This window comes from Carassius carassius, chromosome 16 (assembly GCF_963082965.1).
Source record: "Carassius carassius chromosome 16, fCarCar2.1, whole genome shotgun sequence".
NCBI classification, from domain to species: Eukaryota; Metazoa; Chordata; class Actinopteri; order Cypriniformes; family Cyprinidae; genus Carassius; species Carassius carassius.
In genome coordinates, this window is record NC_081770.1 from 2,201,276 (window position 1) to 2,226,974 (window position 25,699).

A 25,699-nucleotide genomic window follows, 5' to 3' on the forward strand; every position below is an offset into this window, starting at 1 on the left:
TCACTTCAGTGTGTTGAGTGTACAGAGTTTATCCTGCAGTAGAGCAGAGATCTGATTCACTCCTGTGTCTCCTAGTTCACGTCCACTTAGATTCAGCTCACTCAGGAGTAACGGGTTTTTACCCACAATTCCAGTCACATACTGACAGCCTTCATCTGCAGCAGGACCCAAAAACCTGCAGAAGAGAAGATGAAGCTGGAATCAATTCAATGTGCAAGATAAAAGTAAATTTAAAAGAAACTCAGGGGCAGAAGCTCACTAGATCATGATTCTCAAAAATCTGAAGATCGTTCTGGCTTTTAAGCAGGAGATGAGGAAAGTTAGCAAAGAGATAACTAGCTTGTGACAGCTAAGCATTCATAGAGATATATTTAGTTGATCTTTTGATGCCGGCTCTTCCTATTATTATCAAGCAGAATTCACCAAACACTGTGTTAAATGTGCATGAAGTTTTATTTGGTTTAAGTAATGGCATGTACTAATTATAGCTGCCCCTAGTGGCCAAGAGTTTTTTTGTTACATCTCTTTTGTTATTAGGTGCCATGGGTTCAGACCATCTCTGGATAGTTTTATTTATCTGATGTAATTCTGCAGGGGTCAGACAGGTGTGTGTGTGTGTGTGTGTATCACTGATCCTCTCCTGACACACATCACATGTTTGTGGCCTGTAATATATCTACTGTAGTAGATCTACAGCACTGATCTATATATGACTGGATCACTCATCACATTCTAAACTGCCAAAAGGCAGTGAAGCCACAGAAGTGTTCGATCAGCCGTCTTACTATTCCCTACCAGCAGAGAGCACCATTGAGTCACATGCAAACCGCTGACCTAAAATCAGTGCTCAGCACTGATGACACAGGTAACTTGATCCAACACAAAATATAGCCCATTTCTTTATTTACGTAATTATTAAGGAATTATTAAATATGAACCTATTAGTATCAGAAATTGATTTGAATATACAATGAATAATACAATAGCTTCTGAAAATATTGTTCTTTACTAAAATGAAAAGCTTAATTTATATTTTATATATATTATAGCTTAATTTCATGTATGTACTGTCTGTATTCAGTTATTCTCTGAATAAATTATGGTGTGTATAATTTTAATGTCCTGATTGAGCAACATCTATTTCAGACTAGAGGTCTTCACAGTGTACCCGAGACCCGTCGACCCGAACGGGTTCGGGTCTATATTTTAAATGATCAGCCGGGTCCAGGTCGGGTCCGAATCTATTACCTCGTGTCCATTTAACATTGTGTGTAATGCCCGTGCGATCATCAGACTCGGGGAACACCCGGCTGTGATCAGACACTGCTTGTTTTTTTGTAACTTGCCACTTGTAAAATTAGGAAAAGAAAAGTGTGAGCCAAAAAAAAAAAAGCAATCTCTCTCTCTCTCTCTCTCTCTCTCTCTCTCTCTCTCTCTCTCTCTCTCTCTCTCTCCGATGTTAGACAGCCAAACTGCGCTTTACATTTTCTCCCTTTTTTATAATAATATAAATGAACTGTTTAATCAAAGTTTTAGTGGTCAGATTCAGACTCGAAGCAGAGCAGAGAGCACAGAGATGATAGACAGAGCGGCCATAGCACTGAACGAGCGATCGTTATTATAGTTCAAAAGGGCAAACAGTCTAAGTTATTATGCAAGTTAACTCGAGTCAGAATGTACATGTGCACAGTTGCATTTGTCATCCGTCACAGTGACATCAAGTGGACTTTTGAAGCTGAAATAATGAGTGGATTGAGCTTGGACTTGGAATAACGAGCGGAATAACATGGATAACTTTCTTGTCGGAGGATTGTAATGCATCACAGGCAGTCAGGTACAAAGAAGAGAGATTATGGCTCCTTAAATTAGGTAAGACAAAAAGTTTTATTTTTCGCAACAGATTTATTGGCTTGCAATAGCAATTTAAGGTGGAATATGTTACAATCGGGTCCAGTCGGGGCTTTGTCTTCCAGGTGGGTTCAGGTCCAGCTTTTGAAATAATAGACTGGTCCGGGTCGGTTCAGTGTAGTACATTACGGATCTCTTTCGGATTCTGGCACAAACTTTTGGACCCGTGAAGACCTCTATTTCAGACTCTCCAAAATCGCGCAAATAGGTTTACTAGCATTAGCTATTGTTTCCATGTAAAATGTTGTATGCTAAATGAATAATAATTTAACCACCATTTAAATCATTGTTGAATCATTAGTAATCCAGTTCTCTATTCTAGATCAGTGATCTACAGTGTTGTGAATCTGAGCTTGATGGAAATTAATGTACAGTGCATTCAGTAACTTTTAAACAATCAGGATAACTCCTCACACTGAATATTTTTCACAATCATAAGTTAACTATCGAGGCACTGAAATACTGAACACCAGCACATCTAATAAACCAAAATGTCTGATTAAGCTGTAACTTTTAACACAACTAAACTGTGCTGACATTTATCATCAAAACAACAGAAGCTGCAGAATCTCATCTTTCATGTTTGATCATTTTGAACATTTTTGATGCAATAAATTGTATACCTTAATAATTTAGAGAAATAATACACTAATATTTATATATAATATAAATAATTCACGTGTATAACTTATTTAGCATTATTTCATCAGGTCTCACCTCAGTGTGTTGAGTTGACAGTTTGGATCCTGTAGTAAATCACTGAGCAGCTTCACTCCTGATTCTCCAGGATCATTTCCTGTGAGATCCAGCTCTATCAGGTGTGAAGGGTTTGATCTCAGAGCTGAAGACAGAGCTTTATAACCTTCTTCACTGATACTGCAGTCTGAAAGTCTATTAGAAAATATGTTATTCTTCATTATAACACAGATTGTCACACAAGCACATGTTCTAGAGTGAAGAAAATAAAAAGATGCACTACAGGATTTTTGGCCTGAATGGACTCTTTTCACAGTAAAGCTGGGTAAAGTTATATATTGGTGAACTGAAACTACAACAAATGCAATTTTAATTTTCCACAATTATAACCTACAGTTAATCAAAATTACTCAACCCCTCAGAGATTGTAGCAAAAATGGCAAAGTCAACAGAGATCTAGCAAAAGCTATAGAGAATAAATAACTGTATTACTTTAGAAAGTATAAGACTATAAGAAGATTTCCAAGACATTAAAAGTTTCCTAGAGACACAGATCAATGGACTTTCCTGCAGGACAGACATCCCAAAGTACATCATCCAAATATACTTCTGCTTGGTTCAGGGATGAGTCATAAAATGTATTTGAACAAGCGGCTTGAAGAAGGATTTCAATTTTGAAGGATTGAATGATAGATTAATTATTGTAATTATTATGTCTCAATTTATTTACTTTCAAATGTTAGGCCATCAGGCTTTTATTTTGGTGGAAAACTGAACAGTGACCTCTAAATTTCTGTGTTTAGTTCATAACAGGTTTATAAACACTTTGTTGTATACATCTGGTGAAATCTGTTAACATTGTCTGCCAAACAATGTTGGAAATTACATGAACACAAAACTAGGTGAACCTTTTAAATTTATGTTATGAACTCAAAATAACTTGTTCAACTGCCTTTTTTATTTTATTTAACAGCCAATTATAACTTCTGCTCTTCTAACTTAAAATGCAGCCTTTTGGGATTTGATAACTGCATTACCCCATATCACAATTTATAGTTTATTTTGATTAATTGTACAGTCCTGGGCCGGGTTTCCTGACTTTAGAGCTTAAGAGCGTTTTCTACGAGTAATTTTGTAATCGTTCGTTATTGTTTCACGTGCGTTTCGTAACAATGCAATAAACACAGTTGCATGTAGCTGTGCTTTAAGTGCTACTTAGGAGTCGCTGTCCGTTTTTCAAGTACTGAAATGTCATCTTATAGAATGGCTCTTAATTGGAGTAAACTATTGTTTATTAACGTTAACCTAATGCTGTGTTGCAGAAAGACAGCTTGTATATAATAACTATAACACAATACAATATTGTATTATATTTCAGTATTTAATATTATACTGTACACAAAACTTACCTGAGTATCTCTAATTTGCAATTAATATTTTTCAATCCAGTGCAGAGCATTTTAACTCCATAATCCTGCAGATTATTATTGTTCATGTTCAGCTCTTTCAGATTGGTATCTGATCCAAGAACTGAAGCCAGAGCTGGACAGCTTTTGTCTGTTAAACCACAATCATTTAACCTACAAGAGAAATAAATCAAATCACAGAGTTAGATACATGTAATACAATTGTAAATATATATATATATATATATATATATATATATATATATATATATATATATATATATATATATATATATATATATATACCAATTATTTTTAGATGAACAGTAAATACTGCATATATATTAAGATTGCATTGATTCAAATTTCCTACTTAATAAAATATGTAAATTAATAACAGGTTTATATCATTAATGGCAATGAGTTATACATTTCAAAGTGCTGCTCTATTTTCTGGATGAGTGTCTTGAGGTGTAGAATCTGGAGGTTAATCATTTATGCATTGAGGATATGCAAGAGTACATCTCCTTTATAGCAGAAGTTGTAGAAGTTGAACTGCATATTGGAGTAGAAATAACTATGGAACAATGTGTTTTATAATAACATGATGTGCTTCTTCTGTAGCTAACTAAACAGGGTCAGGGTTCTCAAAAGCTTTGTAAGCCTAAGAAGTTTGTAAAAATAATCGTACGACTGATCTTAATATCACTGTCTGTTTCCCAAAAGCATCGTAACTTAAGTAGCACTTGAAAATAATGTAGATCTACGAGTGCTCTGGAGTAATCGTTAAGCCCTAAGTGCATCGTAAGAAGACAGATTTAATCAGTCACCTGCAGGACAATCGGCAGATTACACCTTTAACTTGATTCAAGTGCAATGTGATTATAATATAAGGATTTTATTGTACACCTTATGACTCGTCTTTATTTTTTTTTAAATTTATAATAAATGAAATAATTAAAAAGGGCTGAAAAAATAGAAATACACATTTAAAGTAAATGGCTGAAAAAAATAAAAGATGTAGGAAATGCTTCAAAGACTGGGGAAAAATATGTCAATGACTTGCTGAAGTGCACGAAAACTAGCTGTGTATTGGACCCGGAAATAACGTCTCTCTCTCTCTCTCTCTACTGTATATGAATAAATACATTTAAATAAATGTATGCATTTAGCAGACACTTTTGTCATGATCCGGTCACTGCACATCTGTTTATTCACCACAGATTTTCACACGACACAGTACACCCTGGACTACATTTCCCATAAACCCCTGCCTAGGAACTCATTATTGAACCACACCTGTTTCCTATCAGTGAAACATCACTCACATTGCGAAGTCTTGTTTAGTTCTGTCAGGCATTTCTGAGCGTTTTCCTAGTTTTTGTTCCTTCCTTGTTTGACTTCGGATTATGTATACCAACTGATTCTCTGCCACCTGCCCCGACCTTTGTCTGGTATTGTTACTGATTTCTGGATATCCCTGGACACTCTTGATGCTGTTTCTGATTTCTGCCTGTCTGACCACTCTATAAATTAATACTGCAATTTAGGGCTGCAACTAACGATTATTTTGGTAATTAATCTGTCGATTTTTTTTTACGATTAATCGGTTTATGTACCTCTATTTTAGTTTTGCCCATTTTTTCCCCAAGTAACTTATTAATAAATGGTCTTTATCATTCAACAGACTTTTCAGAGATTTTAACAATTTTGCATTGTCATATCCTCATCAAAAAATACCTGGAGTTGTGTTTTATTATGTGCTAGTAATCCTTTGTCGAACTCTTCTGCAATCAAAACACTGACCCATACGTACTCTAGCAAATTTCACAAGGAGATTTCAAATAAAGTTTTCACCATGGCCATCCTTAGGGCTCCTAAAGTAGTTTAACATCCCGAAACAAAGCTTATTAAGGAATCTTTCAGAACATATTTTCACTAAGAATAAGAATAAAACAGAATAAAATTGTAGTACATTGCATTTTATACCTGGGAAACAGCTTCATAGCTTATGCTGTGAAATTGTAAACAATCATTCGAATAAAGTGCCAATGGCATGAAACCTGAATGGAACTCACATTTTAAAGTAAAATCCATCAGAAAAAAAAAGTATTGAAAAAATATGAAAAAAATTGGACAGACAAAAAACTTGCTGTGTGAAAAAGATCAGTGCATTTCAAATACATTTAAACATTTACCTCTCTCATTCAGTCATAATTAGGCTGCAAGACTGAATTATGAACTGGTAAACGACAAACTGATCACAGAACATGTTTGTAAAGCTAAACATTTGCAAACAACATTGTACTGGAGAATCTGAAAATATAAAAGTCAATTCAGTAGTGCAAAGTTTACAGGTTACTCTTTTTTTTTTTTTGAAGGCTCAAAGTAAAGTACTCCCACACTTTGGATGACTTCGTTCGATTAGTTTTATCTTCCGCTTTTTTCTTTTTCTTTCTTGAGCTTACTCCACTGCCGTCTGTCTCCACCAAGCTGAATGCTGCAGAGAACTGTTTGGGAAGCACGTGACATAAAACGAGGCCAGCTATTGGCTATTCGCTACTTCTCCTGCTGTACTGGCTGAGTAAAACCTGCGGTGGCTCATTACTGCCACACTGAGGTCACCACAGATTTAAAATATGCACGAAATGAGCGACTTATGGCAAATAAAAGTTATTTAGCAACTAAACGATGATTAAATTAGTTGACAACTATTTTAATAATCGATTTTAATCGATTAAATCGATTAGTTGTTTCAGCTCTACTGCAATTGGATCCTAGCGTGTCTGACTCCACACTACAGCTTTCAAAGCGACTTACAGTGTATTTAGGCTAACTTTTTTTTACCTAACATTACATATAAATATATAAAGTATGTTATATATTATTATGTAAAGTATATTATTAAAGACTATAATATAATACACTATTGTATTGTGTTATAATTAGTATATCCAAGTTGTCTGTCTGGAACGCAGCATTAGGTTAACGTCAATAAACGATAGTGTACTACAACTAAGTATAGTATCGCAATATTTTCCACGGCAATACTGTATTGATACACGGATGCCAAGTATCAATCTTTTAGTACACTATTTGGTAGAATAATAAAATCAATTTCTAGACAATCCACTAGACGGTTGTGTTGAGTTTTCTGGTGAGGTCAGCTGGGTCGCCTTCAGCATGCAGCAAGTTAGTAAAATAAAGATGACGCCATCGCAGAAAGTTATCAGGAAAGCCCCTTCTGCATTTAAATGCGGATGTATGGACTTGCTTTGGATTTGTAAACAAGGAGGGGATGTAGGTAGGTATGCACTGAATTTTCGGCATCCGCAAATTATCAAAGAGAAAACTGACCAAAAATGTGAGCAAAAAAGCTACATATAATAATAGTAATATTATTAAATAATAAAAGTGTGTGTGTGTGTGTGTGTTCACTGCTGTGTGTGTGCACTTTGGATGGGTTAAATGCAGAGCACAAACTCTGAGTATGGGTTACCATAATTGGCTGTATGTCATGTCACTCACTCACTAAATCAGCAGTGTCCAAGCCTGCTATGTATCAGTGTAGATTAATGTAATTTTAAGATGAGAACAAAACATGACAAAATATATTAACTTACAGAGCTCTTTTGCAGGTTTTGATGACCGCTGATAATCTAATGAGACACTCGTCTGATTTCTTGAATTTCTGAAGCTCAAACTCCTCCAGCTCCTCCTCTGATGTCAACAACACAAAGACCAAAGCAGACCACTGGGCAGGTGAAAGATCAGCAGATGAGAGACTTCCTTTGCTAAGGTGGGTCTGAATGTCTTTCACCAGAGTTTGGTCGTTCAGTTCATTCAGACAGTAGAACAGATTGATGGATCTCTCTGGAGACAGATTAGACTCTAATTTCTGCTTGATGTACTGAACTATTTCCTCTTTGCTCTGGTCATTGTCTGCTACATGTGTCAACAGACCCTGAAAGAGTCTCTGATTGGACTGGAGAGACAAACCAAGGAGGAAGCGAAGAAAAAGATCCAGGTGTCCATTATCACTCTCTAGTGCCTTGTCCACTGCAGTCTTGAGCAAATCAATTATGTTTTTTTTGGATTGTCCAAGAAGGACCTGAAGGAAATGGTCCAGAATAACACTGCCACTTTTTTTCCCCTGTCCTGTAGAGTCTTGATCAAACACATATTTCTTGTTGATGTCTAGAAACAGATGTGCATAAAGGGCTGCAATAAACTCTTGAATGCTCAAGTGAACGAAGCAGTACATGGTACCAAGAGTGATCCCTGTTTCCTCTTTAAAGATCTGGGTACACATGCCTGAGTACACTGATGCCTTATAGACGTCAATACCACAGGCTTCCAGATCTGTGTCATAGAAGATCACATTGTTTCTTTCCAGCTGATCAAATGCCAGTTTCCCCAGTGAAAAGATGGCATCTTTATCCCAGGAAACATCTGGTGTATGTTCTCCATCATACTTTCGTCTGCTCTGCTGGATCTGAAATCTGAGGAAGTGTGTGTACATTTGTGTCAGAGTCTTAGGAGTGTCTTCAGTATTTGACTCATGCAGTGTTTTGGAGACATCATCAGTCTGATTGTTTTTCACAACATTATTTCTTTTCTCCTCTAAAATGTTCTGGAGAACAGTGGCTGAAATCCAGCAGAAGACTGGGATGTGGCACATGATAAAGAGACTCTTTGATTGTTTAACATGATCAATGATTTCTTTGGCCTGATTCTCATCCGTGAATCTTTTTCTGAAGTACTCCTCCTTTTGTGCATCATTGAATCCTCGTATCTCTGTCAGCTGGTCGATACAGTCAGGAGGAATCTTACTGGCAGCTGCTGGTCTGCTGGTGATCCAGATGAGAGCAGAAGGAAGCAGATTTCCCTTGATGAGGTTCGTCAGGAGAACATCCAGAGAGGCTGGTGATGAAACATCAGACCACGTCTCATTATCCTTAAAGTTTACAGGAAGACGACATTCATCCAATCCATCAAGAATGAACAAGACTTTGAATTGATTTCTTCTCGTAAGGTTCAGTCCTTTTGTCTCTGGGAAAAACTGAGTTATAAGGTCCATCAAACTTAGTTTTTCTTGCTCCTTTAAGTTCATCTCTCTAAATGGAAGGGGGAATATGAAGCTGATATCTTGATTTTCTTTTCCTTCGGCCCAATCCAGAACAAACTTCTGCACAGAGACTGATTTTCCGATGCCAGCAACTCCTTTTGTCAGTACAGTTCTGATCTGCTCGTCTTGTTCAGGTGCTTCAAACAAATGTTTGCACTCAACCTGTATCTCCTGTGATTCATGACGTCTGGAAGCAACTTCAATCTGTCTCACCTCATGTTCAGTATTGACCTGTTCACTACAACCCTGAGTGATATAGAGATCTGTGTAGATGTTCTTCAGAAGTGTAGAGTCTCCTTGCTTTGCAATTCCTTCAAACACACATTGATACTTCTTCTTTAGGCTACACTTTAGCTGATGAATGAAGACCAGCTCATCTAAACAGAAACAAAAATACAGAAATTGTTTAATCTTATTTTCTCTCTACATTTATAAGTGACAGTCTGACAGATGATTATGAGTCTCTTACCTTCTAGAGTATCAGCAGCTTCATCTTGCTTCATCTCTCTCAGGAAGTAGAGTGTGAGATCAAGAGCTGCTTCTTTCATACTGCATCTGTTCTCATTAAAGTCCTTCACAAAGTACTGCAAGTCCTCTGTTTGTAATATTTTCTTAAACTTTTCCAGTTCTTTCTTTAGAAATTTTATTATTTTGCTCTCAAGATCCTACAAAGAAAGACAAAAATGAATGAGAGAAAAATTATCTCATTAGGTCAAAATTATTTATTCATTAATGAAAAATATTCATAAAAAATAAAGTTGAGACTTTAATTAGCTGTAAATATTAATGAAAATATGGTTTTGTTCTTATTTTATGGGTTCTTTAGAAGAAAAAAATAGAAATAAAAGTTCTGTCACAGCATAACAAATATTCAATGCATATTTGTTTATTATAATTATTAAATATTTCTGAAAATGTGTTTTATTACCTGGAAGATCTGCAGGAGACTGTCTGTAAAATTCTTGCGGTTCCTGTGAGACTGTAAATCTGGATCTAATGTTTTATACTGAAGCCTGATCGTAAATAAAATAAATCAAAATACTGCATTTTTAGGGGAAAAAATATACATGACCAAAATATATTTTAAACATTTTAGCAAAGAGAAAAACAATAAATAAGTGATAAATTTATGGACTACAAGTAGTTTTATGATAATTATTCACTGACACACTTTCTGACACAGTCTATGTTTAAAGAAAAATAAGAAACAGATCAAATACCGTTTGGTTCGTGATGGTGTTTCTTCACTGAATCCCGGTGGTTCTCCCTTTGACCGGTCACTCTTCACAGACACAGAGCTGGACACATGTGAGTCTGATCTTACCATAATGACACAAAGAACAAAACACTTTACTACAGGAGCTCCTTCAGTCTCATTTAAAGAGCTTCACTGTTGAGGATGGTCATGAAGCACAGTATAGACATGCATTTGTCCATCTATGACTATGAATAGATGGAAAGACATATTCATGTTTGGCTGCATGATCTATTTTCCATGGTTAATTTATACCTCCTTGTGTCTGCTTGTGTGATTGTGTTACTGGAAAGAAGCTCCAGACTGAGTTCAATAAAGAGGAAATCGGTGAATTATTGTTTTATTTCATTCATTTCTATCACAAGCATCTTAGTGGAGAAATAAGCCAACACAACATTATAATGTCAAAGATAATAAATACCTTTTGATAGATGTTTTTTTCTCACTGAAGGTCGGTCTTTCACCACCCTTTGACCGGTCACTCTTCACAGACACATGTGAGCCTGATCTTACACTAATGACACAAAGAGAGAAGAGAAACTTTTCTACAGGAATAAAAAGCATCATATGACCCTTTAAATTAAGAGTCATTTTTAATGTCTGAAAAATAATTTAGTTTAACTTACCTAAAAACCAAAATCACTAACGTGAAGTAATTTACAAAGTGCATATCCAGTGCTGAAGAGTGATTGTAAAATTACAATTTTGATTTCCAGTTCTCAGATATTTATCATCTATTGGCTACTTTTTTAATATTTTTATGTATTTATTTATTTTTTTTAATTAGGAAGTTATGAAGCTCTGAAGTTGTGCAAATCATTTGTAAATATAAAACAGAGTTTGTTAAGGTTGTGTTTTTTCCAGCAATCCTCTGAAAGTGCAGCAGTGTTTAAAATGATTGTCTGAAAGCAGACTCAGTCTTACCTCTGTTTCTGTGAGAGACTCATCTTTCCTCTCTTCTCTGACAGACTGCAGCTAAACTGTCATTGATCAGCACTGGCTTGAGACAACAATCTGCTGTTCAGTGTGACCTGGAGATGATGAGGTTAATGAGATCAAGAAATATGTTCAGATAGCAGCAACTATATAAAATAAAGCGAGTTACAAACTAATGCACTGCCATGTAGAATAACCAGATGATCTTAATGAGAAATGGCTGGTTTAAAAACACTTTCGATTTCGCATCACAAGAACAACAGCATACAACAGAAGCGGAAATACGGAGAAACCTTCAGAAACACATTCGTTTTCAATAAAACCCCTTTCTGAAAACTTACTTGCAGTCTTCTCCACTAAGAAGAGAATTTATAAGTATTTGAAACGCTAATTTTTCTGTGCTTTAAGCTTGAAAATGAAGAATGTTTTCTAGGACATGACATCAAATCCACCGAGCAACGCTTTCTCTTGTGATCTGCGTGTTTTCTGCAGTTACTTTCGTTTTCTTCTTCTTCGTGGGTTTTACTGGAGGATCTCGAGCGAGCTGAACAGTTACTGCCACCTGCTGTACTGGAGACCGGATATTACACCTAATACATTTAAACACTGCATTATTATTTTCACTCTTCCTGGACTGTTATCTATCATGTTTATTGTAAATGTCCCACATGCAGAGATTTGTATGTATTTGTTATTTGAGTAGTCTGTTCTCAGGGAAGAAGAACACATTTTTCTGATCCAGGCAGGCACAGGTTTCCAGTATATATGTACAATAGTTTAATCAATTATATTAAAACTTAATACACAATTAATAACTAATTAGCTGCACAATATTGTTCACTCAACACTGTTATGACACGATTTACTTTCATTCTTTCTCCTCCTTTTAAAAACTAAACATTTTTTTTAAATAGAAACAGCCAGGAAGTGACATCATTTGAATGCTTTCTACAGTACAAAAAAGTGAACAAGAAATAAAATAAATATAAAAAAGATCTCAGATCATATTTAGTTTGAGTTTCTAATGTTTATTGATTATCAATCCTCCTTTCACTGACCATTTGATCAAAACAAGAAAAAGACAACAGAGTTTCAGGATTTGTTTTGTGTCCTGATCATAGAAAGTCTCGTCTATAATATTTATCGGTTTATTTAAATTTTTGTCTACTACAAACACGAAATCTGATGAACTGCTTTTTAAACTAATGGTTTTTCAGCCTCATTGATGAAGGATCAAGAATAAACACTTACCAGAGCTGTGTTTCCTAAAAGCTTCGTAAAAACGATCGTACGACTGATCTTAATATTACGGTCTGTTTCCCAAAAGCATCGTAACTTAAGTAGCTCTTGAAAATCGTCGTAGATCTACTGTTTGTTCTTCAGTGTGTTTGGTTCTGCAGGGTTCTAGATCTTCATGTTCTCTCTGTCCTTCAGTAAACTCTGTCTCTGCAGATTTATCTTCTTCATGATGCTCTGATACTTGAGCTGAAATAATAAATAAATAAATAAATAGATTATTATTTATATTTTCTCTCATTAATATACAGGCACATAAATATATTTATATAAACAAACAAAAAACATAAAATTCAAAATATTAAAAAAGTGAAAGAAGCAATTAATTGAGTTTAACTTAATTTGTTTATATATATGTTCTGGTTTTGTCTTTTATATGAAACACGGTTCATCACAGATTAATAAATAAATGCTGTTGTGATAGCTGCAAATGTCACAATAGCTGATCGTGTCCTTTGCTGAAGTCTGTTGATGTAACAGAATCAAAAAAAGAGAATATAGATTATAATAATTCATAATGTTGAATTCCATGAAATTAGGCTTTAAACCAGGGCTGTCCAAACTACGGCCCGCTATCACTCCTGTGGCGGCCCAAGAGGGATTTTAAATGATATAAACCTTATTCTGTGCAGATAATTGTAATAATAATTGGTAATAATCCCTAGTAAGTGAGAGAGTGTTTAAAAGTTTAAAAGCTTGTTGATCGCTCGCTTGTTAAAGTGCCAGACTCCCAAACCGCAGCGAGCGCTGGTTCATGTTCGGCTCTTAGCAGATCTAGCCAGCATTTCAACCTTGTTTTTTTATTAGAATTCAATTAACAATCATACAAACATCACAATCATTCAAATTACAAACATATATTCATCACAGTTCGTAAACAGATATTACACAGAAAAAAAAGACTTACAACCAAAAAATAAGAGGAAATTCTATCTAAAGTTTTGAGTATATATCAATTACTGATATAGCTTTTTTATTTTTTACCAATTTAAGAGACTCAAAATATATATCAGTTTCAATTTGGAAAAATGTAAAACATGGTGTTGATTTGGAAAATGGCTTTATGGATATGGAATTAACCTAGTAAAATAACGAGATTTACAATATTACATAAACTTCTATCACTACAATCAAAATGTAATAATCTGTTTATTAATAAAGCGTTATTGTATGTTTTGTTTGAAATGCCACACAACTTTCAACATTTTTCCAAAATGTAATACAAAATGAACAACCATAAAAGAGATGAGATAAAGATTCCTGTTCAGTCTTACAAAAACTACAAAAATTATCAATAGGTTTGAATATTGAAATAAACTAATCTGTGGGATATATATTGAGTAATATTGTCAAATGTAATTCCCCGACTTTATTTGTGATACAAAATCTAAAAGGAACAAGACACGCCTTCTGCCAATTAATCTCAGAAAAATGAGAATTACAGAAAAATATTTCCACGAGCTGTTATTTTCTTAACATTTAAAAAGCACTTTTTGATATGCTTATTAGTACAATTGCTACTCATAATATCCATACCGTTTATATAAAGAGAAGTATTTAAAGCAGAAACTTCCTTTTGTTTTTTATAACTTTTCATCAGTTCTAGTATGCCATCAGGTATAGACTTGAAAACAGAGTTATATTCTTTGAATGTTATTGGAAATGCCTTCTCTCTGAGAAAAGATTCATACTTAAATAATTGATTATTACCATCAAAAAGATCTTTTAAAAATATAACATCTCTATCGATCCATTTCTGACTTGTTCCCTTTAGTAATGCATTCATTATTCCAGTTGTGAGGACGACAAAGCTTCCAAGCCAAAAGAGCTTGTTGATAACATTGGGATAGTTTTAGCGGCAGTCTTGTAATATTGTAGTTACATTTCAATACAAATTTTAGGCCTCCTGCACTATTAAAAATGTTGTTGGGGATAAAATACCATAATGATGCAGGTGCTCTTAAACATTCCTTCAACCATTTCACCTTAAAGCTATAATTTAGGTCACCAAAGTCCAAAAGTTCAAATCCGCCTTCATCCTTCGAAGCAGAGAGCACCGCTTTTTTAAGGTGACGGTGTCTGTTTTCCCACACAAAATTTGTAAATATGGTATTTATATATTTACATATTGAATCATGAACATTAAGAGAGAGAGCAGGATAAACTAATCTTGAAATCCCTTCTGCTTTCGTCAAAAGAATCCTTCCTAAAATAGAAATATCTCTTTGAAGCCATACATTTAAAATTGTTTTAGATTTCTTCAATTTAGGTAAAAAATGTAGTTGTTGACGTTCCTTGTGATCCTTGCAGATATGAATACCTAAATATTTGACACATTTCTTAACAGGTAAATGAAAAATGTTTTCCTCTTCAGTCTGATACAGGCATAGGATTTCACATTTAGATTTGTTAAGCATTAAACCCGAAGCAGCAGAGAATTGATCAATTTGATGTTTGTCATTCAAAAAGAGAGCTGTATCATCCGCTAGTTGACTTACTCTAATTTCCTTACCAAAAACAGACAATCCCTTAATAATAGGACTATGTTTAATATGTAATGACAGTAATTCAACCACCAGCAGGAACAAAAATGGCGAACTGATCTCAGTACAGGGAATCTTTTGGTGGTGTTTGGATATAATATCACAGAACTATCAATGTTTTTATAAAGCATTTCAACGATAGATATAACATTTTGTCCGAAATCAAAAATCTGAAGTGCTTTAAATAAAAAATAGTGTTCTGCCGTATCAAATGCTTTATAAAAATCAAGAAATACTATCAGTGCATCAGTACTGATGTTATCAGAATAATCCAGCAGATCTAGAACAAGTCTTATATTGGAGCTAATGTGACGTTTAGACATAAAACCTGTTTGTGTTTCACGCATTATCTCATGAACAACTCTTTAATCTTTTAGCGAAAATTAATGATAAAATGTTGTAGTCAATATTTAAGAGTGTAATAGGTCTCCAATTTTCTATCAATAAATGATCTTTATCAGGCTTAGGGAGAAGACGTATTAAACCTTGCTTCATGCTCGAAGACATTTCCTTTTTTAAGATACATTCTTTAAATAAATCAAATAAAGGATTTTCAATCACTTCCCAAAAATGCAAATAAAATTCGACTGAAAGCCCATCATTACCTGGTGATTTACCTTTTTTCATTGAACTAACAGCCTCTGACATTTCTGATTTAGTAATGGGACGATCACAATTTACCTTAAACTGTTCAGATATAGTTGGTGTAAATGCTTTAACTGATTCGATGACTTTATCACACTCAATGAATTGAGTATTAGACTTATATATATTGCTATAAAATGTACCGACATATCTTGAAATGTTTAAAGAATCAGAGGTGATGTTATTATCAATTTTAAGAGAAGTTCAATTATTTCTCTTGTGATTTCGTTTCTCTAAAGCAAAGAAATAACTCATTTTTTTTCTCCTTGCTCTAGCCACTTTGCTCGCGATCTTTATCAAGATCGATCTTTATTTTAAAAAAAGCTCCTTTATCAATATCAATATACATATCATCTATTTCCTCTTTTAATTTTTTCATTATAGTTTCTTCTTCCTCTGAAAGATTATTATTCATCATTAAAATATTTAAATTATTCATAATGCTTATTTCTTTTGCTATATTCTTTTTTTAATTGCTTTACTTCGTTTAATTGCTATTTCTCTAATTTAAAATTTGAAACATTCCCATTTTTGTATGTGATTCACATCAAATATCAAATATACTTTCTGCTGTTTTTTTATTTGACTAAATCACAAAACTCCTTATCTTTTAATAAATTATTATTTAGTTTCCAATAACCACGTATATTCCCATTTTGTTGTTTTGTTCCTGCTAAATGGATTGAGATTAATTTATGATCAGAAAATGGAGCATAATTATGTGATGATTCTGCCACAAATTGCAGACAAGAGGGAGATATAAGCCATAGATCAATTCTAGACTGAGAGGATCTACTAACATTGCTCCAGGTCAATTCGTTAATATCAGGGTTTAGAAAACGCCAAACATCTATAATTGCTGGTTGTTCACAGATGTATGCAGTACTTCTGAATCTCGAATGTGGAGTTAATCTTACAGGTTCTCTATCTACAAGATCATCTGGAGCATCATTACTGATAACTGATAAACCGGAAGTCAGCTGTCGCTAAAAACCGGAAACCGGAGGAGGTTTCCAGCGGCAGCAAGACAAATTAATAATTATAATAATTTCTAATACTCATTTAAATAAGTATAAATGTCAAAATTATGTGACTCAAATATAAACAGAAAAATATGATTTGGCTAAACGTTAAATTCCAGCTGAATATTTATCTATGAATGCATATGCGTGTGCATCAATGTTTGTGTGAAATAATGAAAGATATGCATACAACCACCTAGATACATTTGTATTTATATGAGAGACACTTACTACTAGGTGTATGTTGTATATTTATTATACAAGTCACACACACACACACACACACACAGAGACCTGAATAAATGACCAAAAGATAATACATACACACATAAAGAAAGTATCCATTACATTTGTGACAGACTTAGTTTGTCAGACAAAAGTTACTCAGAATCACAAACAACAATCCTGAGGTATTTACAAGACCTTCAGAACAGAACTGAGGAGTTATACAGAGTTATTCCTCCTCCAGCATCATGCACCAATCACTGCAAAACCCTGGATGGGTGTTTCCAGAGTAAAAGCCTTGCATCTCTCCTCGTTTTCCTCTTCCAACATAGCCTAGAGGATTCAGAAGAAAAGTGAGACATAAATTACCTTAACAGTAGACAAGCATGCACAGCCATATGAATGATTATTCCTATTGCATTTTACCATCAACCTAGCAGTGATCACAGTTTCATGCATAATGTGCACGCCTGGTAAGCAGTTGTTGTAAACCTCATTGCAGTGTCTACAGGGCTGCAGTGTGTACATTCTGTCAAATTCCTGGAATGACTCAGACTTTGTTCTCCATTTAGTTACACCTGTATATTGAGATGAGGAGCATAATAAAACAACATTACAAAAGATAAACATTCAGACATGTCAGACAAATTGAATGGGATGGCACCATTTTAAAATGTCTTTAAATCAAATATGTAAAAGAAAATACATACTGTCAAGCCAGCAGAAGTGTGCCCTCTTTCGAAAGGAGTCCGTATCCACCAGACTTCTGAATCTGGAACAAACCAAAGACAGATTTAATAACGCAACATCACCCTCCTCCAGGACCACGTGAAGAAGAATATCCAACAGGAAGCATCTGGCAACTATTGGCTATTATAAACAAAGCAAACAATTACTGCAATTTCCAAACATCACAGCCTAACCTCCCAAAAACAGAATGTGCATCCTATGGGAGCAGGTAATACTTCACACATTTAGAAGGCATTTGCCATAAAGCTACTATAATAGTTAGTGAGGATAAAGACTTTCAGTCTCTACTTCTGTCATATTGAATGTGCTACTAGTTATTTTTTTTAAAGCTATCTAAAGCCAGAGAACAAAATGTTGAACTGAACCACTGGACTAATATTTACAACTTCAACGCATGGGTTCACAGTCAAGGCTTAAGCTAGTTCCAGACTAAAATGCATGTTTGTGCCGTTTTAACAAAGCATATCTTAAAATATGTCAGTGCCATGCTTTTGTCTCAAGATGCACACCAGTAATGTTTTTTCTAAGACACGTTTGTAAAAGATACTTAAAATGTTCTAATTTAACCACAGCCTAATCCTGGCTTAATCCAAGCCCTGTCTGTGAAACCAGGCCTAAAAGTCACGGAACGATGAACAGTTCCATTCAATTCTGTAAGTATTTTGCATTCACATGCTTCGAGCTTCACTGGAACACAGAACAGTTTTATTCCCCATGAAACTTCATGGAACAGAATTATACAGTGTGTAAACCTGAACATGGATACACAGTCAGTATCTCCATAACCACTAGGGTCAGTGGAGTCAAGGATGTGTAGCCTTTTAAGTTTCGGCAGCAAAACCTGTAGAATACACAAAGTTTCTACAATAAAAGTTATTTAGTTACGTATACAACCTTTATCTAGAGAAAGAGGGGGGAAATAAGCCATATTATGATCACCAAAAGTCAGACAAACCCTTGGATGAAAAGGATAATTTTAAAAAAAGACATTTCCAAAATTAAAACACACACCATTATTTGAAGACAACAACCAAAGCACAACTTACACACAGGGTCGAGTGACTTGACTTGCACAGAGGAAAAATGATGCAGTCTTTTGAGGAAGCATCAGCCTGTTGGAGACACAACATAAACATAAGTTTCCCACAGACTAAATACATCTATAAAATTATATTTAGACACTTAGTGAATGCTATCAGTATACAAGGAGACTTGCAACCAGCATAACAAAATGTTTCTGTAGAGAATTACATACGTCACCTTTAAGTGATGAGAACATTAAAGCGGTGCATTAAAATGAAACTACATTTAGTTAAGTTTCTAAAAGCACTTACAGGCAGGGACAGAAACGGGTCACGATTTAAAGGTGGTCGCCAAGTGGCCACTACATATGAACTGACAGCATGAACATCCTTGCCCTGGTAAAAAAAAAAAAAAAAAAAATAACAAAAAAAACTTTTTACAACTTATCACAAAAGCACAAATATTATGTAATTTTAGTTACTGCTAAACAGGTTTGTTAATGATACCTGTATTACCTTTTGTGCAGAAATTATGGATAATTGAGAAAGGCAACAATTCACCACCTATTGCATAAGGATCACAATGTTTTAGGTTAGAAAAAAAAAAAAAAGATCATAAGCTACTAAAAATATATTAAAATAAAAGTTGTGTAACAAAAATATCCACTAACTGTTGCCTCCACTTCCTGGTTCAATCCTAAAGACATCAAATCCAGTCTTTTCAACACTGTGGCACCCACTGCACCCATGATCTCTTCTGGTGATTGGGTCTCATCCAAAACATGATCCAACTAAAAAATAATTAATAATAAAAAGACAAAACATCAAGAATTAGATGGTCAATAAAGGCTTTAATATTCAGATTCATATTTATAACTAATCTAGTATTATTTTTTCTGCTTTGTTCAAGACATGAGAGTTGATTATTTTCCTTGTGAAAACATACCAGTGGGTTTGGCTGGTTTTGCAACTGGAAATCTGGGATCTCCTTCCTGGCACGTATATCTGTCCGTCCCCAGCAGTCAGTGTCAGGCTCTCGGGAACTTGTTGAAACTACAAAATACAGGTGTTTGGAATAATGTTGATTAGAAGGAAAATATAAAAACAATTCATGCTTTCATGGTTTGTGTTAAAACATTGCACTATTCTTACTGGCTGCCAAATAATGAGTAAGAAGCTTAAGACTAAAGCTGGAGATTTACAATTACAAAGCAATTCAAGTCAGCTTGACCTTCTGGAACTGCTGTGGTACTGCCTGTAGAGAGCAAAACAAAGACATGTAATTAGTATACGACAACAGTTGTCTATGGCTAGTCTTTATAGACAGTTTAAAAGGCATTGGGATGACTTTATGAAAGGCACTAAACACTAAAACAACTACCTTCACTCCTGAATGTCAGTTTCCCATGTAGGCCAATGTGGACTGATTGCGTCGCTCGCATCTTCAAAGTTTGGGTGTATTTGTCATTAATCCTTTTGTTAACAAAGCCGGCCATCATGTGGCTGAAAAAAGGAATAGTAATTAAATACTATTAAACAAATAACCACAATGTCTTACTACCAGCTTTCTGAAGCTTGATGAACATCTTGGGGTACCAATCCTTGTAAAGCAGTAGCTCCTCAAGTCTGTTTATTAAGTCAGTCGTACTACCTACATGTGATACTCCAAGGGCATTGCAGGCTTTCACCAAATCTTCTCTCTTTGGCTAAACATAAAAGGTCACGGTCAATAAACAAACAAAATGTTAAAAGAAAGCATCATTAGCAGAATAATGTAATGTACATACGGTTTTGGACCCCAGCACTTGTAAAATTGTATCTTCATCCATCTCCAAGTCACAGCTTGAGGTGAATGCACGATCTTTCTGAGAAAGACCCTTGAACACTTCAGTCTCTGGAACAATTTCACTTCTCCTAGAGCAATTACCCAGCCATGGAGTAAAGGCAGTGTAGGTCAAGGGACATGCATAAGGATTGGCAAGCGAGTTTCCTAAAATGCAAAAAAGGAAAATAAACGTCCATTTATGGATTTAAGATTTTAGCTATGGGTAACCCCACTTCACCCCCAAAACAGCTCTTACCCTCACAGAACCCAGAAGCAATCATTTTCTGCTCAATTGTCTCCCATTTGGCCTCACATTAACTTGAGTGTCTTCCTGGCTGATGTTGTCCAAGTTGGGTCGCCTAAACAGATGTGCTAATATACAACCAAGCAAATAAAGACTAGTCATTATCTGCATTCACAAAACAAAATTGACACAATACACCCTCACTCTGTTTTACCTGCTAAATCGAAAGCAATTTTCCAGTTTCCATCTGCAATCAAAATGGGAGGGCTGTGACCGCATCTGACACATAAATAGCTATAAGAGAAATGAGAAAATGCCTTTCGAATCAGCTTGTGTGGAACAGTGATGTTGGCATGATCTTCCATTGTTTTCAAAAAACGTCCAAGGGCAATATGATTCTATAAAAAACAAAAACTCACACTAATAAACATGTAGAAGCATGTGAAATGCAAGTCATGTTTTTCTGTCACTCACTGCGAGTCCAGACGAGAAAGGAGGTGGTTTCTCTTGAAACAGCCACCACATGCTCAAGTACCTTTGCACACAGCTTCTCATTTTATTGCGGCACTTGCCTTGCCTTAGGGTTTTCAGAGGGCCCTTCTGAGGGGAAATATTTAAATATGTAAAGACAATATGTAGACCAATACATATTAAACATTGATAAATACCACTATCAAAAGTACATACTATCTGGCCTGTTGGTAACTTTGTCTGTAACTGCAAAATCTGTAAACAACACAAAATGATGAGGGGAGTTAATCTTAACATGGATGATCAAAACAAATACAATTTAACTAATTACATTACACATACCATGATTATGAAGGTGCTTTTTAAAGTCAGGGGCACGACACAAGATGTGCTGACACTTAGGGCAATGCCAATGGCAACTCTTACTTTGTCGGGAACTCAAACAAAAGCAAGGAATGCAATATTTTTCTAGAAAGACAAGAGAAAGTTAATACATTTTAATTTACAGTCAACATGAACACACGTGTAAAATGCATGTGTGGTTTGTACAATGCTTACGGATGCCATTATCCTCAAAATATATGGCATACTTTAAATGTTTTGCCTGAAAGTGTTCAGGATTTGACAACACCCCAGCTGTACAGTAGGGACAACTGCCTGTCCCAGAATAGACCTCATCTATTCCAAAAGAAAGTGGTTCACCTACTTCAAAATTAGCAAAACAAACTCACATAGAAAAGGTAGAACAGATCAGAAGTTGAATAACATTTTCCCATGGATAAGTGTTTGCATGTTCTGTTCAAATTCACTCAAGTTAGTAAGATTTTGGAAATGTAATGGCTTCTTACCGGTCATAACCGATGGTCAGGTACACAAAAGGTGAAGACATAAATAAGAGAAAGAAAGCAGAAGGCAGCGATAGAAGAGTAGTTCTTAAAAGAACTGTTTGCTCAATTGTTATATCACCTGAAAAATGAAACACAAAAATATGGATAGTGTTGCACGTGTCTCTTCTATAATTCCAGTCAAACAGCATTCGTTTTATATTATTCAATAGACTCTTGTTAATACGTTAACAAATGTTAATATTTAATGGTAAACGTAATATTTGAAGTTAAAGGTAGCCCCCTAACATACTAAGAGCAACGATACATGATGTAACATGGTACACAAACTACGTTTCTACCATTAATTAGATTAAATTGAATAATTAAACTAAAATAGGCAAAGTCACACTGTAGTTCACTAAAGCCCTATTCGGACGGGACTAGTTTTCTAAACTTCGTTTGAGTTTTTATTCTTACCACCTGACGTCTGAGATTTTCATGTACCGATTCGGACGGGACTAACATCTCTGTGTTTATTACAGAGGAGGGAGAGTCTGTTTTGTGCATCTGTGCGTCACAGAGATCACGCGCTCTGTATGCGTGCATTGCATTTAGTCATTCGGATTGATTAACATTACTATTAATACACAATAAATACTAAACAGCTAGTATAGCAAAACCATGTTAATGTGTGGTTTCTTTAGTTTAACTTTTTTGTTTTAATAGTAGACTAAACCCATGTTTAATTGTCATAAAGGTACATCTGTAATTAAAACATTATGCATAAATGAACGCGAGTAATCTTACCTGATTCTGATATTACAATAGCCAGTATTAACAGTTTAGTATTTTTATGTTTTTATTATTATTATTTCTTTGCCGGGAAGCACTTTTTTTTTTTTTTGACCCTAAACTTATTTTTTTTATTTATTTTTTTATTAAGTACAAAAAACTGAATACATCAAACTGGCATTAATTAGTATACAAAAAAGATCCTGCTATGGAAGGCTCAACACAGTAGAACCATAATGAGCTCCAGAAAAAAAGAAAAAGAAAATCATAACATAATTTCAAGAGACATAAATTATACAATAAAAATTAATTAAATAATTAATAAAACTAAATATATAATTACAACAAATTATATGATACAAACAAATTAAATAATTTAGCTGCTTTGGGATTTTTCATTTTACTAAGGGCATCTGAGAAGTAGTTTAGATCAGTTTTTGAAATACAATAAACAATGGAGAAGATTTAAAATATCTACATTTGTGTATAAAGTATTTTGCTAAAAAAACATTATTAATCAAATCATACAAAACAGAGCACTCTTTATTAGAGGGATATATCTCATTTAATATTTTAAATTGCATTTCTTTTACCTTGGGGAGAATAGGAAATTTTAGATAGGCTGTTCTGAAATATTTAACAGTGTTTTTATCAAATGTATGATCTCATTTATTTCTTAATATTTGACAAGGGTAGCACGACCGGATAATATATTGTCTTATATATTTGTTAGTGCAGAGTTTGTTTTCTATCTCAATATCACCAATGTATAATGAGGGAAGGACGAGAACATCTCATTTACATTTTTACACCCGAGGGTATTTCATTAATAACTGTAAAGAATTGCTTTGGATGACAGGCAAATCCATTTTTAACGAGTAAACGAATTATAATTTAACATATTACCAGTCTCATCCATCAAATCCAATACTGACCAAATATTCAGATTTACCCAATCCTCATAAAACAGGGATTTGTTTCTGTGTACAATATATTTGTTATTCCATATAGGAGTATTATGGGGTGTAGAATTGTGTGTGTGCGCCAATGTCCAACATAATAAGACTTGTTGGTGAATGCTGATAGCTTCACTGGAAGTTTGGGTAAATCATAGTCACATTTGAGAAGGAAGCGGATACCTCCCACTTTACCAAACAAGGCTGAAGGCACTGTATACCAAAAACTCTCAGAATTACCTCAAAACATTTGAAGCCACTTAAGTTTTAACAAAGTGTTCATAGTCTCAAATTCAATTCCATTCAGACCACCTTCTTCGTACCCTTTGATAATATCAGATTTTCTTATATAATGAGTTTTGTGCCTCCAAATATAATTATACATTTTTTGATTGCTTATTTTTATAATATCTGAAGAGGGAGCTAAAGAGAGAGCTGGATAGACCAGTCTAGATAGATATTCAACTTTAGATAGAATAATTCTCCCGAAAATAGATACATCTCTCTGTAACCAGCTATTCAAGATACCATTGGCTTTTTGTATTTTATTTTCTAAATTTTCTTTCATACTAATCTTCACATCTTTGGAAATAGAAATGCCTAGATATTTCACCGACTCTTTAACTGGAATGTTATACAAGGACAAATCTTGAATTGGGTGTAGAGCCAAAAGTTCACATTTGTTTAGATTAAGTTGAAGACCTGAAGCTTTACAAAAATAATTGATTAGAGAGATAGCTAAAGGAATTTGGTCTTTGTTTAGTAAAAATAATGTTGTATCATCTGCTAGCTGACTGATTGCTAAGGTTTTCCCAAATACATTGAATTTCTTCACAAATACATCATGATTAACCAGAGTGGACAGCATATCTACAGCTAAAAGAAATAAAAGAGGGGACAATGGGGAACCCTGTCTTATTCCACGGCCAATCTGAAATCTTTGTGTAGTACCTAAAGGGAGAGAAACGGAGCTATTCATGTCTCTGTAAATCATTTTTATAACACTAATAAACCGCTGACCAAAATTGAAAAGCTCTGAGGATTTAAAAAGAAAAGCATGCTCTATCATATCAAAGGCCTTTTTGAAATCTAAAAATAAAATGAATCCATCATCGTCTATCAAGTGACTGTACTCCACCAAATCCATCAGCAACCTTATATTATTATGAATAGATCTTCCTTTAAGAAAGCCTGATTGTGATTCGTTAATGAAATTATTAATGCCCACTTTTAATCTATTAACATGTATATGTGTGAAAATTTTATAATCATTATTAAGCAATGTAATTGGACGAAAAGGATCCATATATCTCATATCTTTATCTGGTTTAGGGATTCATGTAATCAGACCTTGATTCATAGTGGGGCCAAAGAAACCGTCTTCAAAGGATTCAACAAAAGCGTTATATAATAATATTCTGATATCATTCCAAAAGAATCTGTGCATTCAGCGCTATTAATCATTAGTGAATTTTTTCACCCTCTTCTATCCACTTAGCCCTAGAGCGTATATATGCATCCTTTAGCTTTCTTAATGTAAAGATTGTCCAACTCTAATTGTAAAGAGACCATTTTGCTTTTTCCAGCATCACTCAAAACACTTTGACTACAACATTTATTAATCTCATTAATAATATTATGTTCCGGTTGTCTCCTTACTTTTGCAAGTATTTTACTGTAATTAATAGATAATTTACAAATTTTAAATTTGAGGAACTCCCATCTGGCTTTATTAGAATTAAAACCACTACT

General features: G+C 34.4%; 1 protein-coding gene across 1 annotated transcript; it reads right to left on the reverse strand.

The window, feature by feature from the left end:
- Positions 1–22,227, reverse strand: LOC132159292 (NLR family CARD domain-containing protein 3-like). The gene is made up of 11 exons (XM_059568817.1): positions 22,221–22,227; positions 20,064–20,087; positions 19,779–19,885; positions 11,321–11,373; positions 10,359–10,466; positions 10,067–10,151; positions 9,608–9,803; positions 7,634–9,515; positions 4,014–4,184; positions 2,626–2,799; positions 1–85 (listed from the first exon to the last, which is right to left on the reverse strand). The coding sequence occupies exons 1-11, from the start codon at positions 22,225–22,227 to the stop codon at positions 1–3; spliced, it is 2,892 nt and encodes a 963-aa protein (XP_059424800.1).
- Between the last annotated feature and the right edge of the window lie 3,472 nt (positions 22,228–25,699).

Coding starts and splice junctions, on each gene's coding strand:
- LOC132159292 (XM_059568817.1), bottom strand. Junction 10,467..11,320: donor ATGAGTCTCTCACAGAAACA/GAGGTAAGACTG, acceptor TCTTTGTGTCAT/TATGGTAAGATCAGACTCAC. Junction 10,152..10,358: donor ACACCATCACGAACCAAACG/GTATTTGATCTG, acceptor ATTTACGATCAG/GCTTCAGTATAAAACATTAG.